This window comes from Nelusetta ayraudi, unplaced genomic scaffold (genome assembly GCF_046127955.1).
Source record: "Nelusetta ayraudi isolate G7.1 ecotype Tasmania unplaced genomic scaffold, CSIRO-AGI_Nayr_v1 ptg000021l, whole genome shotgun sequence".
NCBI lineage: Eukaryota > Metazoa > Chordata > Actinopteri > Tetraodontiformes > Monacanthidae > Nelusetta > Nelusetta ayraudi.
Window position 1 is genome coordinate 5,043,251 of NW_027466071.1, and position 16,971 is coordinate 5,060,221.

A 16,971-nucleotide genomic window follows, 5' to 3' on the forward strand; every position below is an offset into this window, starting at 1 on the left:
AAAGAAGCAAGTTCCAAAAAAAAAAACAACAACGTAAAGGGAAACTCGGACCCGTAGAAAGAGGTCAATGAAACAGAAAAGCAACAAGAGACTAACGGACCTGTTGTCTACCAAACACCAAGAAGGCTCACATATACTCTGGCTGATCAGGCCAGCAACAGAAAAAGGGGAGAACCACACCAAAGCAAACACGAAACAATGACAATTAAATCACAAATGAGTAAATGAAATTCTGTGTTTGGTGTTGCTGGTGGTACAGATTGTTAGAACAAGCAATGTGGTGAAGAGTCAAAAGGAGGAGAGGAGAAGGAAGAGGCAGACTCCTGCTCCAAGGCATCAAATTTCAGTGGCTGCAGGTGTGTCGCTCTCTCTCTCTCTCTCTCGCTCTCTCACTCGCTCGCTCTCTCACTACACCTGCAGCAGTCCCTGACCGGCGTTGTTTGCCTCTGTGTCATTTGTGAGTTTCCAATTTTATACCTTTGTTTGTGGTCATGATGAGGCTTTCCGGTTAGTTTGATTTGTCAGATTTATGTTTCTAAGAACTGAATTCCACCATGTTGGGTGTAGCCTGATGGTTTTGTGTATATTCCATTGTCGATTGAAAACCCGTGAAACCACTCGTGAATCACCTGCTCTCCTTCATGAAGTCATGTGACCTATATCCCGATCTCTGGAGCTCTTGGTGTCTGACCACACTCCCATTTTGCCATCAGTAATCCTGGTTTCTGTGTGTTTGATGTGGTTGCCACGGTGATGGGGGGCGGTTTGGGTCACACCCGCATCGGGGAGGAGAGAGGCGAGTTCGGTAGCCGTAATTGTTGTGGACTGCTTTTGTTCTGTTCCACTGTTTTTGTTACATCCTCGCAAACGGTGTTCAAGTTCTCTTTCGCTTGTGCGAATGTAGCATTAAATACTCAAAAACCTTGTTCTGAACTCTGCTTGCTCCTCTATCAGCAGCAGCATGTCATGCAAACATATAGGACCTATTGTCTACCTCTCAAGTGACTTTAAAGTGACTGGAAAGCTGCAATAGTTCTAATAAAATTAAAAGGATGGAGCTTCAACAAAATCTACTAGGCGACCCCCTTTACTTTTAGCTGACTATAGCAATCAATATGCAGGCTGTAGCCTGCTAACTGACTGCTAGTAGCTTCACAAGGCAAGGCCTTGCAACAGCAACCAGGAGGTGAAAGAGGAGCTCTTGTTCCAGGAGAGCCTAGCATCCTCCTCCCCACCTCCTTCCAGTAGGATGGCCACTGCACTGCAGGACGAGGAGCTACCTCAAATGATGCAGCTTCCTTCCAGGCTAGCTTCCACCAGATGGACAACACGGCCTCTCCTTGACCCCTGCTTGCGGTCATCATGCTTATGATCGTGACTCCTCTTGCCAAGTGGGGCAGTCCCTGGTGGTGGAACCCTGCCACAGATTGAAACTGGGAATCTTTCTCCTTCGCCACCAAATCGATCTTCTCTCCCTCCACCTCCTCAGTCCCTGCTACCTACCCCAGAGCCTCGACAGGGACCAGCCGGTTCCCACTCTGCCATGCACTCAGCCCTCTCAGCATCTGATCTACACACAACTAAACATCTAAACACTAGATGTTTTTGCCACCGCATTTGCTGTCCTGCGTCACGTTTGAGATTGTTTTGTTTTCATTTACATACAAGCAATATCACAAACTAAATAGGCCAACTGTTAATGCTGGGTTGGCCGAAAGGCCACCAGAGAGCAGTATAGTCAATTTTCTTGCATTGGGATTTATAATGAGTGAGCCGCATGTGCTGATCACAACTCTTTCAGCCCACAACATGATCAAAAACGTATCAGTCAACATTTAGATTTTTAATTTATAGCCTCATATGTACCATAAGCATCCTTTGCAAAGGTACATTTTGACAAATTTCAAATATCCCTTACATCATTTGGGTTGATAATGTTTTAGTTTTTTGTCGTTTATCGTTTTCCTTGTTCAACTCATGACGTATGGTTAAATGTTGTCCACCAAGCAGAGACTGTGCCGGCCATTAAATCTTCCACCTGAATGATGGGAACTGTCTTTTTGCCAGAGCAGCGACACAGATAACCTATCTACATCAGATTAACAATCGCACAGACACGCAAGCAGCTGCCCATACTCGTGCGCACTCATTTCCAGTGTCTTCTCTGTTTAGAATGGCGCTGCAATTGTTGCTGATCGCGGGACTGTTGGTCGCAGCCTATTTTCTTCTTCGCGCAACTTTTCTGAAACTGCCCAAATGCAAAAGCACCATGAAGCTCCATGGGAAAACGGTCATCGTCACCGGTGAGTTTGTCTCTCTCTCTCTCTCTCACACACACACACACACACACACACAGAAGATCAGTCAATAAATAAAAATGACTTTTAGCCCTTTTGCAGGCATAGTAGTTTTGGTATAAAGTCAACAATGAGAATTAGAACTTGCAAACAGTGTCGTAGATAAGGAGGTCAAATTAATTTAAAATTGAATTTGCTTCTTTTTTCTTTTCCAAATTGTAACATCATCCTAAAAACAACACTGATTCTGTCAAGTCTGGCATTTTTTTACGACAGAAAACAACGGCAGATATTTCAACTCACTCGCCTCTGTGTTCAATGGTACAAGAGCTACTCTAAATACCTGCTGAGCAACTTGCTGCAACCAGAGGGCTTAGGGACCGTCATAAAAAATTTCAATTTTCAATTTGTGCAACCATGTTTTGCTTGGTTTTACGTTTTGTTGTTAAGTGAAAAATGCAGTTTCCTGTAGAATAACAGTCATGATTGACTGTTATTGCTGTTGGGTTATGGACTAATGGATATTTTTTATAGATTTCTGTTTGGGAAATCAGTTGCAAAACGCATGTTGAGCTCATGAGCATATGGAAAGTGGTTTTGGGTTTGTTGAAATTCCAGAGAGCTTTTTCAAAATAAAGCTGTGACTAACATAAAAAAAAAAAATGGATGGTAACTAGAAAACTAAAGACTGAAATATTTGTGTTGAATCATGGTTGTACAACTTTGAAATGTGGGTATAGTGATTTTTTATGACGGCCCCTAAAGACTCCTGTTGTGGCACAGTGGGCAGGTATTGCGGCAGGTATTTTGCATAGATCCTATAAATCTTTGCCGTTCACACCGAGATGAGTGACTTGATAAGGCTTGTGAAATATCTGGCTGTGGTTCCTCTTAGTAAAAAACAATAACAGTCTGGATGGGACTGGTGTTGGTTGTTTCTTAGGACGCCAGTACATTTTGAAGAAGGAACAAAAAACCCAGCAAATATCGAATATAAAACCAACTTTATAAAACCAACCGTTCAAAGATTAAGTGTATGTGCAACATTTATGTCTCTGCACTGGAACAAAGGTATCTGTTCACAGGTCAACGAGGACACGGAACATAATGATGCCCTTGCTGTGTTTTTGGTGGGATTAAATATTGTCAACCCTCACTCAACAGTCAGCTCAAAGCAAGACGTCGTGCCATACAGCGGTGTAGTGTAGTTTATTCTGATTCTAGTTGGTATACTCTGATTCTAGTGGCTATGATTCTAGTGGGTATACTCTGATTCTAGTGGCTATGATTCTAGTGGGTATACTCTGATCCAAATGGTTATAGTCTGATCCTAGTGGCTATACTCTAGTGGCTATACTCTGATCCTTGTGGGTATACTCTGATCCTAGTGGCTATACTCTGATCCTAGTGGCTACACTCTGATCCTAGTGGGTATACTCTGATGCTAGTGGCTATACTCTGATCCTAGTCGGTATACTCTGATCCTAGTCGGTATGCTGTAGTGGCTATACTCTGATCCTAGTGGGTATACTCTAGTGGCTATACTCTGATCCTTGTGGGTATACTCTGATCCTTGTGGCTATACTCTGATCCTAGTGAGTATACTCTGATCCTAGTGGGTATACTCTAGTGGCTATACTCTGATCCTTGTGGCTATACTCTGATCCTAGTGGCTATACTCTGATCCTAGTGGGTATACTCTGATCCTAGTGGGTATACTCTGATCCTAGTCGGTATACTCTAGTGGCTATACTCTGATCCTAGTGGGTATACTCTAGTGGCTATACTCTGATGCTAGTCGGTATACTCTGATCCTAGTGAGTATACTCTGATCCTAGTGGCTATACTCTGATCCTAGTCGGTATACTCTGATGCTAGTGGCTATACTCTGATCCTAGTCGGTATACTCTAGTGGCTATACTCTGATCCTAGTGAGTATACTCTGATGCTAGTGGCTATACCCGTACACATATGTCCGGCAACAGCTAATTCAAAACAACACAAAGTCCAGGCTCAGTGATGCATTAAGTATCCAGCATCCACATAGAAGTGAGATCATAAAAGACTGATTATGTATTGTCTAAATGTCAATGTATTGTAAGCAACACAGGATATATAACGGTAATTTACAGATGGACTTTAATGAATGGAACAAACGGCATCACAAGACAAATTCGTTAAAAAAAAGAAAGAAAAATGAATAAATAATTAACACACATAAAAAGGTAAAGTTTCAGCAATCTGGTGCAAAAAGTGATACAAAAACACAAATACATTCTCTTAAGTGCTAAAGCAATGGCTGATACTCTCAAAGACTCACCAGAACACAAAACATAATTTTCATTCCATTTTTGAATGGGAAAGTGACGTGTCAAAACAATCATACTGAAATGTATCTATCTGCATTTTTTGGTGCATGGTTGTATGGTAATTTGGGACCTTTTCTACTGGTTATACGGCATATAGCTGCGTATCACGTAGGGACACTACACCAATGATGCCATATGTCTGATATAAATCTATTCCGTTGAAAGCACACAGGAAGCACTTTGAAAAGAGGGTGAAAATCTTGCAGAAGGTGATTCCACTGATCAGACTGTCCTCTCTCCTGTGTCCTCCTTACTCAGGAGCAAACACTGGCATTGGTAAAGCCACAGCCATGAACCTGGCCAGGCGGAGAGCGAGAGTCATCATGGCCTGCAGGGACCGACAGCGAGCAGAAGCAGCCATTCAGGAAATCATCCAGGTTAAGTGCAGAAAAAAGGGGAGAAGAAAGCTTTGAGCAGATGCAACATATTTCCCCCAAACAGGCCTAATTACCACAATGTCTTTTCTATTTCTTTTTTTGCTCTCCTCCTCCTCCTCCTCCTCCTCCTCCTTCTTCTTCTCTGTCTGTGTCAACAGGAGACAGGAAACAAGCAGGTGGTCTTCATGCAGCTCGATCTGGCCAGTTTGAAGTCTGTGCGCTCCTTCGCTGAGAGCTTCCTGCAGTCCGAGTCCAGGCTGGATGTGCTGATCAACAACGCTGGTGAGCCCCACAACCCAACTTAACGAGTCAAAGTTCAATGACGCTTCTTAAGAAGTCATTTCCTATAATCACGGTTCACTCACTGTTCAGTTTTTATCAATGCAAAAAAAAAAAACAGCCACATAATATCATCATAAGAAAGCAGACGTGAAAAATGCAGACATATTGGGAGAAATGTCAATTAAATTAAGTCTTGCACTTGTAACTAATGGGGATGAAACAGAAAAAAATCCAAACCATTCTGTTCTACTGTGTCAGTTTGGGGCGTGCGTGTGCTGTTCGGTCTACATGAACATGGTGAAGGGCAAAATGACAAATGTAGGTTTTGTATTTCAGTCAGTTCAGTATTTATGCCCTGATATGCACACAAGATTCCCCTGCTCAGCAAATAGCAATTTGCTTTTAGCATATATCCTGCAACCAGTGTGTGAAACGTGTATATCATATTTATTATTATATAAACCAAATCCATCCATCCATCTTCAGTACCTGCTTCTTCCTGAGCCCAGGGTGTAGTGTCGGGACTGCTGGAGCCTCTCCCAGCTGTCCCTGGGTGAAGGCAGGGTGACACCCTGGACCAGTGGCCACTTTATGAGGGCCACGCAGAGACACACAACCATTCACACTCACACACACTTATCAACAATCTAGAGTTCCAATTCACCTCACATGGTTTTGGAGTGTGGGAGGAAGCAGGAGAACCCGAAGGTCCCAGGCCCGAAATCGAACGCACAACCTTCTTGCTGTGAGGCAAAACCCCAGGGATATGAAATTTGTAAGCGGGTCTGTTGAAAACCTTTGAGTGCCGTTGATCACCTGCTCAGCAGGCTCAACAGGTGATCATCTAAATAAAAATATCCTTTTTTACAGTCCTGGGTTAGTTGGTTACACTCACTCACTCTCCTGTGTCTTTTTGGGGCCATGATCGTCTCCAGTGTGGTTGAATTAGACACAGATTTGACTGTAAGGCCACTTTTGCCTTTTATTTTGCCTGTCCATAAGATGCATAGATGTAGTTTTTTTACTCTATAAATATTTGATTTGATTTATTTTTAATGAAAATCATTATTCTTATCTTTGCACTATATTGTGATTGTAATTCCCCCAATGTGGGATTAATAAATACATTCTATGCTGTTCTAGTCTATGCTATTCAACTAAACCTACTCTCTGTTGCAGGTGAACCACTGGTGATGCTTTCATAAAAAACATCTTCTGACATCCTCCGTGTGTAAACTGCTCCATATGGGTTTTCTGTCCTCAGGTCTAATAAATGATGGAACTACTGAGGAGGGCTTCGGTCTGATCTTTGCCGTCAACCACCTGGGTCACTTCCTGTTGACGGTGCTGCTCCTGGAGCGGCTGAAGGCGAGCGGGCCGAGCCGCGTGGTGACCGTGGCTTCCAAAGGCTACAAGTTGGGCAACATTGACTTCAACTACTTGAAGGCTCACAAGGATTTGAATGAAGGCAACAGTGACTATCAGCTGTTCAAGAAGTACAGTCACAGCAAACTGTGCAACGTCCTCTTCACATATGAGCTGGCCAAGAGGTTGCAGGGCTCCGCCGTCACCTGCTACAGCCTCCACCCCGGTCAGTCACTGACACCCTCAGTCTACTGCTCGCCCTTTCATTTCATTTGAAAATGCAACAGAAACACTTTTCAAATTTAGATGAACTTTCTTTGAAAGGTCCAGTGTGTCAAATTTGTCTTGATTTCTGCTCTTTGTATTGGTAAAGCTTGACACACTGCCCATAGATGCATAAATAAAACTGTATATACTAATGGTAGAATAAAAGTAATTTGTTTTTTCTACCATTAGAAGTACTTCTCATGTGTATAAGAATATACATAGAGCCATAAGGGTCTTGCTGCTAGTTAGCCGCCATCTTGCACCAGCTTATTTCTAAGGAAGCCGTCAGACAGCGTCAGGTGGGCTCCTTGACAATGTTACACACTGGGCCTTTAAAACGTTTCTAGTTGAATCAACAGTACACAAGAAATAACGAGGGACATTCAGTCACTGTTGGTCACATTAAAAGGATATTGTATTAAAGCCGCTTCAATGAATATTACAGATTATATTACTACAGACTATAACAGATTATTTTAAGGCTGATACCTGCTTTGGACAAATGACAGACAAATATAAGAGACAAGCATGACTGCAGCCTTCAAAGACGGATTGAAGTTTGTGTGTATTAAAAACATTTAACTTGAAATTCATGGAAGAAACAGCAGAGAGCTCAGTGGAGATGCTCCCACGGTTTTTGGACTTGAGGAATTTGAAATGCAAGAATTATTTCCAGAGTGACTTGGAACTAAACAATAGAAGAGAAAACACGCCAGACAGGTTCTTAGACAAACACCTTTCACAGATGGGACAGCAGTTCAGTGCACATCCCCACAAAGCATTGGACACTTTATTTGTTAGTGCTTTTTTTCCACAATCTCAAAGCGAGTCTTTCGGCTTCTGCCGGCACGATCACCTCGTAGGAACACACGTGCAAGCCTTGCGTGACCAAAAAGTGTTTTTGTGACAGATGCACAATCTATATTATTCTAATGCGTTCTATTGTCTTCATCATTTTGGCTTGGCAACTAATGATAACGACTCAAGATGAGAATGTTCATTGAAATTTTTCACTCTCTACTTTTTAGGGGCAATTAAAACAGAAATTGGTCGCTATTCCAGATTCTGGTGGAGGCTCGTTCTGTGGCCCATTGTCTTCCTCCTCTTTGTGGATTCTGAATCTGGAGCGCAGACCACGCTCCACTGTGCTCTGGAGCAAGGCATCGAGCAGTTCAGCGGACATTACTTCTCTGAGTGCACACCGCAGGTCAACATTGAGTCCAAGGCCAGAGACGACGCTTCAGCCAAGAAGCTGTGGGAACTCAGTGAAAGTTTCTGTGGTCTGGCCTAGACGGGCAAACCGGGCTTAATCTGATCTCAATCTGAGCTCAATCTGAGTTTAAATTGAGTTTAATCTGATTTTAATCTTTGTAACTCTACAATTTTTAGAGGTCACACATACATTCATGTAACATGAAGTAATCCGTGACCTCCATTATTATTTGATGCAACTGTATTAACCAACCAACCATTAAAACTAGTCAGAAATATAAAATAAACCTGTAAACATAAAACTCTACAACAATAAGAACTTCTGTGTGTGCACTAAAATCTTCAAAGTAATCTGGGGATATTATTTAGCAAGTTTTATTTTAAATCGATTGTAGTGTATTTGGCAATTCTGATATGTAATAGTTTCATAATATAAGTACACCAGACTAAATGTCTGGTGGCAAGTTCTGGAAGTGTAACCATGCATGTACCATGCCTTGACAAAAGGTGATCAGTTGGTGAAGATCATTTGTGCACTATTCAAATGATTTTTTGAAATCTGGATGAAAGGAAAAAGATCATACTTGAAAACTGAATGAGTGTCACAAATAAGTTTTGAGGAATTCCAGGTGGGATTTGGATATATTTTCTGTGCACATGATGCCTGTAAGGACAGGATTAATGCTGAGGCTGGTTCATTTAACATCTCCCTAATCCAAACCAGTATATCAATAATTCTACTCTATTTTTTTCAGATTTGTCTTTCCATATGAAGTTCAGTACTACTTGATTATATCTTTTTAAAACGCTTGATGAAAGAGACATTAATAAATAGTTTAACTGGGTGGCTTTAACAAAATGGAATGCGCAGTTGATTTTAATGGGCAAATGATTCTCTCTGTCTTTTAACGATTGTATTTAAAGTTCATTGTAATAAGCTCATCTATGTATGTTTTGGAATATGAATGCCAAGTTCATCTTTTTGTCCATCTGACCTCATGAAAATTGAATTGCTAGAAAGTTTAGTTGAAAAATCCTGTACCAAATTGCGACAGAATACAAACGAGTCAAGTCTCTGTTCCTTCGGTGACAAAAAGGAAAAAAAAATGTCGTCGACCAAGAGAACATTTTTGGATTCTGCTCTGTGACAATCAAAATCTTTGATAATATTCACATTGTTTATTTATTCATTTTATTTTTATCACTCCTGTTTCTATAACAAACAAACATATGTGAGCAGAGCAACACTGTCACAAAACGTTGGCATAAATAACTACTGTTTTATTATTTCACAGAGAATTATGACAAAAAAAAATTCATGTGATGAAAACATTTAAAAATGTGTGGATATTGTTGCATTCTGAACTGTAGATGTATTTACGTATATTCCGTTTTTATCAGAAACTGTGAATTTCAACATATCAGTGAAATTGAATCAAACTGAGTCAAAATGCAAGGACGGCATTTTTATATAGCAAGGCGACATTTCATCAAAAAATAGTTTGCTTTGCAATAAAAGCACCAAATTAAATTGAATTGGAAATAGAAATGCAAACAATGGGGTTTACTTTTACAGCTTGTATGATCGGGTATCATTTCAGGATTTAGGAATCCAAACATATATACTGTGAAATGACAAATACAATGAAGCAAATGAAATTGGTGTGTGGCCACTAATTTTCAGGATTGCAGACATTTTTTGACCCAATCTCAAAGGTTCCAGTGAAAATTCAATAAAAGAAATCATCATGTCAGCCTTGAACATGCAGATCAGACACTAATACAAAGGAAAAAGACACGTGTGCACTAGTATCACGTTGCTGTTGCCCCTTCTTCTTGGTGAAGCCAATTCAGTTGCAACGGTTATGGATTCCATTGACAGACTTGGAGATGCCGCTGCACTCTTGAATCCAGACCACCTTCATGTGCTGTCCTATGCTTTTGTCAAATGGGTCCAATGGCAACGGTCCGTTCTATCGGGTGAAAATAAACTTCTGTTTAAGGAACCATGACATGCACCTTCACATGCTGCCAAAAACCCGTCACCATTCGAGGTTGGTCCGCATCCTCTTGATGGTTACTAACAATCTAAATGTCCTGAACATTCAGGAGGCCTATAATGACCTCACAATGTTTCATAGTTTGTTTGCTTGTTTTTGCATCAGAGCAACTAACATCACCTCTTATTGATTCTTCTGCCAGGTGGAAAACCATGACATTTAATGTTAGTCAGGGTGATCTTAAAGACATTTTAGTCAATATATGTATATATATATATATATGTATGTATATATATATATATATATATATATATATATATATATATATATATATATATACATATCCATGAAGATATGGAATCTCTCTCTCTCTCTCTCCCTCTCCCTCTCTCTCTCTCGTCATTGCTGACTGGGTGAACCTGGGGGCAGGTCGCGCCGTCGTCACAGACAAACCAGTGTCGAGCCATGTCGAAACCCTGGAGAACCGGCCGAACCGGCCCCAAGTGTGTGACTCACGTGTCCGCCGAGCGGAACCAGTCGGACAGGTGAGTCCCAACGGGAGTATAAGAGGCGAACCCCGGGATCGCGCTCCCACGCTCTCAGGAGAAGTTGCAAAGATGATTCAGCTGCTGGTCCTGGCCGCGGTGCTGCTGGCAGGATACATTGTCCTCACACAGACCCTCTTCAAAAGGTCCAAATGTAAAGGAAACGCTGCCATGGCGGGCAAGACTGTCATTATTACTGGTGAGTGAGTGAGTCCGCGGTTTGTGTTGCGTCACTGAAGCCAACGTGTTCGTCTCCTCAGCATGTGCGTTGGCATGACGCTCAAGACAACGGAATCATTGCCTTAGTCCGACTATGACTGGACAACTGAAGCGCATGTAAACGCGTTAGTCCGACTAAAATCGGAGTTCCGATTAGGACACCGAAATAATGCGATTGGAATTCGAATTTCTCCCTCAAGTATTAAGTGTTATCAAGTGAGTTGTTGCTGTTGCTCGCACTGTTGAGACTAAATCGACGACACAAAGCCAGTTGGTCCTGACTGCGACAGCAAAAAGTCATTTTTTTGAAACAGTGATTGTGGTTCTTCTCAGGCAACCGTTGGTGTTTTCATCAATTTAAATATTGATTTGATTTGATTTGATAAAACTGAATACATCTGCAAGGCAGTCAAAATAATGAACGACGGAGGGACTACCTTTTTTTTCTTTGTATTTTTTTTATGCTAAGGCTTCATGCTAACAAAGGCAAGGCTTCTTCTGCTCAGAGGAAGAATACCTTCTCTCCCAAAAGGTGATTTCCTTAATTTGGGTAGACTTAAACTAGCTGTGGAAGAAACTAAAGTATTTTTCAGAAGTTTTTGTTCATTGAGAATAATTAAAACTTTAAACCTTTTAGGTGTGATTAACAAGCTACTTGGCAGAGTTCACCACATTGCATCACTTTATTCATCTGCCCCATGCTGCACTCCATATGCAGTCTCAATCATGTGTTTGCTCTCAATGTGAAGTGTTTTGGTATCCAAAGGGAAACCCCTGGGTGACTTTTAGCCCAGCGTTAAACTGATCCAGGTGTTGACAATGTGTCTGGTTTCAGGGGGAAACACGGGCATTGGAAAGGCCACAGCCCTTCACCTGGCCAGGAGGGGAGCCAGGGTGATCCTGGCCTGCAGGAACAGGAGCAAGGCCAAGGGCGCAGTGGCACATATACAAAAGGTAGCGTCAAGTTGGAACAAGTAGAGCCACGCATTTGAATATTGTCAGAAAGAACTCAAATCAGTAGTAGTGAAAAAAAAAAAGTATTTTATAAGTTTTAAATTTGGAACATATCATTTAAAATTCATTTGAAACCTCACTGCTGTTGAAAAGGTAAACTGGTAAACTGCTGCTTGAAATTCAGGCACTGTGATTTACAAGCAGGGTAGGACTTCTCAGTGTGAAGCCTGAACACAAAAGAGGGGGTGTGTTCAGTAAATGAGAGGACATTTTCAGTGCACTGGCTGTGTGAAAAACAGCTGGCTTAACCGTCGGCTGCTGACAATGCTCCTTGCATCACCAGTGGATATAATAATATGAACAATGAGTTCACTTCTAATGTGAGGTGTAGCAGTTCAATGAGTTATGGAAAACAAAGATGCCTACGATATCTAATTGAAGCTTCCTTGAACATTTAAAGATTTGATCATCTTCTCATGTTGCGGAAACAGGAAACCGGAAATAGTGATGTGCTGTACATGCAGTTGGACCTGGCCAGTCTGAAGTCCGTCCACTGCTTCAGCGAGACTTTCCTGAAGACTGAGTCCAGACTAGATCTCCTCATAAACAATGCTGGTAAGGCTTTGTTTCTGTCAGCATTTTTAATCCGGCACCACAACACGTTGACTACTCTACGAGCTATTTTGCTTTCACTCTTACCACAATCACACTGTGTTAAGAGACACTAGGAACTATGTCTCAACCTGTCCTGGAAGTCAAGTTCAGGAATCTGGACTTTTTTTTTTGGTAACTGGAATACACTTCACCATCTCATCCTGTAGGTCTAGCTCAGTTCTGAACATCTGGCTGACTGAGAAGCTTCATATGCAGACATTTCATTGTTTCTCCATGTAGTCAACCAGTGGGAAACGCTGATGTTTCTTTTGGTTTGTAGTGATTCTCAATTTAATGACTATTTTCCTTCTCCATCATCGCAATAACAACAGTAAAGTCTCTCGTGAGTATAATGTTGGCTGCCTGAATTTCTTGTTCATCCATCAGATGTACAAGTTTTCTGGTCGGACTTTGACAATTTCTTCCAAGATTGATTTTAGTATTAATGCGTTGTCTGGCCAGTGCCCTGCAGTCATTGTTTCTCACTGTAATTGCGAAAGATGATGATCTTCAGCAGAGAAGAATGGGAACAAATGTTTTTGTTTTTTTTTAGCATTTGCACAAAGTTCTGTTTTCTAACTCTGCTGGGTGGTCCAGGTCTAGTGGCCGACGGTCGGACGGAGGATGGTTTTGGAGTGGAGTTTGGGGTGAACCACCTGGGCCACTTCCTGCTGACGTGTCTGCTGCTGGAGCGTCTGAAAGAGTCGGGCGGAGGCCGCGTGGTCACCGTGGCTTCCATGGCCTACCGCTGGGGACACATAGACTTGGAGGTAAGCCATCAAGTCATCAGCATAGCTTAGCAGGTGGTCAACAGCCTCCCAGTTTAGAAGACGCTCAGCTGTAGCTGCCTGCTTTGAAATTTGTGCTTCATTTTACACCGGAAATATCTTGATGAGTCTTGCAATGAGAATGTGCACCTGGCCGGCGAGTCGTCAGAGGAACATTGCTGGGACTGCGTGATATTGTAGCGACTTCCTGAACATGACGGCCAACAATGGGCTTGTTTCATTTCTGTTAACGTCACTGACGACTGGGAGTCATTTTATAGTAAGAGAGGCCTGGGAAATGTTAATCTTTTTGTAATACAGAGAATACCCTTACGAAGAAACTGGCGCATAGAGCAGCTTCAGGGACATTCCCCCGTCACATGTTGAGAACTGGCTCTTCCAGTTGAGCCGTGATTTGACGTCACTGTGACTTGTTACGCAAGGGAAGTACTCAAATGTGTTCCTCAGGCCACATTCCTGCCTGACACCTCCTGGACACCTTGCATCATCACATTTTTACCTGTCACCTGTTCCTCTGTTGTAACCTCCCGACACGCACGTCAGTTTGTTGGTTTTGTTGTGTTGTGTTGTTTGACAGACGCTGTCGGTGAACAAGCACCTGGGCACTGGCAGCTTCAGCTGGCAGTTCTTCCAGGCCTACTGCAACAGCAAACTGTGCAACGTGCTCTTCACACTGGAGCTGGCCAAGAGGCTCCAAGGATCCAGCGTCACGTGCTATTGTGTGCACCCAGGTAACTCATGACGGATTCACCACATCCCACTTTGCAATCTTCAACATTTGCCAACCAAGATTCTTACACAGATTCTACTTTTGTTCCTTTGGCACATTTTCTGCACACGTTTTCATAGTGACGGAAACGAAGGCTCCGCTCTCAATTGCCCATTTCGCAACATTAAAACTGTAATTGTGTAGAAACTGATGTTAAAAGTAATTGATTTTGCAATTTAAAAAAAAAAAATCTAAAATTACTCTATGAAGGTTATTAAAACCAGACAAAAACACATATTTTGGCCTAACTTTAGTTTGTTATCACACTGCCTGTGAAATATATGCTTTATTTATCGCTTATCTATTTGAAAAAGTCAGTCATTGACAATATTTTACGGTTAAAAAAAAACATTACAAAGAGTGAAATCATTCAACACTAAAAAACTTGTAACTCATATGAATGGAGATCTTCTCAGAGTAGTGCCTTTCACTAACCCTAATTATCTGGGATTCATTTGATTTTCAAAAGTTTTTGAGACACTGAAGCTTTACTTTCCAGTTTCAGTGTTGACATGTGAATTTCAGAATGGACACAAAGTGAACTTGTTTTTAAATGGATTGTATCCAAAATCTTTCAGCGGGTTTTTTTGGCATTTGTTCAAAAGTCCACCTTGGCGTATTCTCAACCCAAATCTTTGCTCTGTGGAGTTTTATGTAAACATTTCTAAAATAATATTCAGGCTTGGTTACAGGTGCATTAGGCCAGAGTCTCTCAACTGGTGGGCCACGTGGGCTCCATTTTCAAAATGGATTTAAAAAAATATTTATAGAGAAATTTTTGGACCTTTCTTTTTACAGGACACACAATTCAATTCGATAACTCCCATAATATAATGACTAGACATGACAGAACGTCGGCTAGCATTTTCATTTTTGTAGAATAAATTTGCGCGTTGATGATGAGGAGAAATAATGTGGGCGGTCAGACTCCACCAGTTGAGAACCACTGCACTAGACGGCACACACAAGATGAGTGTCAAACGTGATTTTTTTGGTTCTGTCACAACTGAATAAAAGCCTTAAGTTAGTTTTTGCCCCCCTGCTGTTGTCTTGTTCTCTAGGCGTCGTTCGCACTGAACTTTCCCGCTACGTCAGCCTGTGGCAGAAAATCTTCATCGAGCCGATAGCCCGCTTCCTTTTCCTGGACCCCGAGACTGGAGCTCAGACCACACTGCACTGCTGCCTGCAGGAGGGACTGGAACCCCTGAGCGGTCACTACTTCTCCTGCTGTGACGTGCAGAAGGTGTGCGCTCACGCCCGCGACGAGGCTGTTGCTCAGAAGCTGTGGGAGGTCAGTGAGAAGCTTTGTGGACTGAGCAACCACTGTAAAGACTGAGCAGCCTCACTGAGTCCCACTCATCAGGCTCACAGAACCACAGTCTACTGCTTAAGGTCGCCAGGAGGTTACCAAAAAGCCTCGTTATTTGTTATTTGGGCCACAAGCAAGTTTTACTGGTAAGCTGAAATAAAGTTGGTGGTGTTTTGTCTCCAGTCTGAGACATACTAGTTTTCTAAGACTAGGTGGCAGCAAAGACTGACTTTTTGTATTCTTGTGTTCGTCAGTGTGACGGTGACTGCTAGTTATTATTATTATTATTATTATTATTATTATTATTATTATTATTATTATTATTATTATTATTATTATTATTATTATTTTTATCATATTATTAGAATGACATTTGTTTTCCATGCTTAGGAGAAAAACAAATAGCATTTGAACCGAGCCCTCTCTATAGAGAGAGAGAAAATATGAAATTCTATCAAACAAAATCTATTTTCTTCAAGAAAGACTTTTTGTGTTCTTAGTTTTCGGATTTATGCCGAGTTTGTTTTTTTGTTTTTAAAAAAACATTTCCATCATTTTTAATCTACCAGTGTTTTATCATACGGTGTTGGTACTTTTTAATAAAGGATTTTATATCAAACATTTTAGATATTTAGTTAAAGTTTTATTTTTGTTGTCAATATAGTTTTGCTTACAGTGTTTGTTCTCGGATGATATATTTTCCATAGAGAGCTGAGATGTGAACTTGTCCTTCTCTCTCTCATCACACCGTCATCATGGTTGACCACGGCAGAGAGCAGATTGGGTTGTATCGCAAAATAGTGGTTGCCACAGTTTCAACAAAGCACAACATGAACTACTTGACTTTAAAAATTTACTTGATGAGTGCAATGATACTGATGTTGAGATTGTTTATTTTTGGGACAGGTTTACCAATAGTCTTTTGTCACGACATGCTGTGCAGACACAGTTTTATTTTAATCTGTTTTATTGTCGTCAGGATAATTACCACTGTTTGTACAACTTTGGCTGTTCCCAATAAAAAAAGGATGAGGACAATTTCTCACCATGTAAAGGCAAAGTTGGTCCTTTTTTCACACAAATTCTGATCACTCCAGAGGTTTAGTTCACCAAGGAAAATGATCAAGTCAAGAACCATATTTAGTTATGATGTCCCCTCTATGATTAGCAGTGGTGAAGTGAAGGTCTCAGGGTTTGAATGTTGATATGTGTATTGCTGTAACAGTGCTACAGACCAGTGGTTTTGTCCCTTACATGTATATGAGATATGTATTTGTATATACATATAGGTAATAACATTAAATCGACTATTTTGAGATCGTTTGATTTCTTTAAATCGGAATGTTTTGGGCAAATCTTTGAAAATGTATTTATTTATTTATTTATTTATTTATTTTTAGCTACAATGAATATGGACGTTAAATGACGTATGTGACCTAGTGACTTCCTACATTAACGAGTCAGAATAAATTGTGTTTATCAGCACATCCAGTCATATTCATATATGTTTATAATCACAATATTTGGTATGGATTAATACAATACAATGCAGACCTCTATCCCA

At 41.1% G+C, this 16,971-nt stretch overlaps 2 protein-coding genes across 3 annotated transcripts; both read left to right on the forward strand.

Moving 5' to 3' along the window:
• Window positions 1-334: 334 nt before the first annotated feature.
• LOC142889164 (dehydrogenase/reductase SDR family member 13-like) lies at window positions 335-9,111 on the forward strand. 2 transcript variants are annotated; one of them, XM_076027817.1, is made up of 6 exons: window positions 335-457; window positions 2,173-2,303; window positions 4,925-5,043; window positions 5,202-5,325; window positions 6,590-6,916; window positions 7,986-9,111. In XM_076027817.1, the coding sequence occupies exons 2-6, from the start codon at window positions 2,174-2,176 to the stop codon at window positions 8,246-8,248; spliced, it is 963 nt and encodes a 320-aa protein (XP_075883932.1). In that variant the 5' UTR covers window positions 335-457; window position 2,173; the 3' UTR covers window positions 8,249-9,111. The 2 variants fall into 2 exon arrangements, with proteins under 2 accessions (XP_075883932.1, XP_075883931.1); XM_076027816.1 differs by lacking the exon at window positions 335-457 and having other exon boundaries at window positions 1,921-2,303.
• A 1,637-nt stretch (window positions 9,112-10,748) lies between these two features.
• Window positions 10,749-16,723, forward strand: LOC142889163 (dehydrogenase/reductase SDR family member 13-like). Its single transcript, XM_076027815.1, has 6 exons — window positions 10,749-10,913; window positions 11,769-11,887; window positions 12,379-12,502; window positions 13,139-13,311; window positions 13,907-14,060; window positions 15,160-16,723. The coding sequence occupies exons 1-6, from the start codon at window positions 10,787-10,789 to the stop codon at window positions 15,432-15,434; spliced, it is 972 nt and encodes a 323-aa protein (XP_075883930.1). The 5' UTR covers window positions 10,749-10,786; the 3' UTR covers window positions 15,435-16,723.
• Window positions 16,724-16,971: the final 248 nt, after the last annotated feature.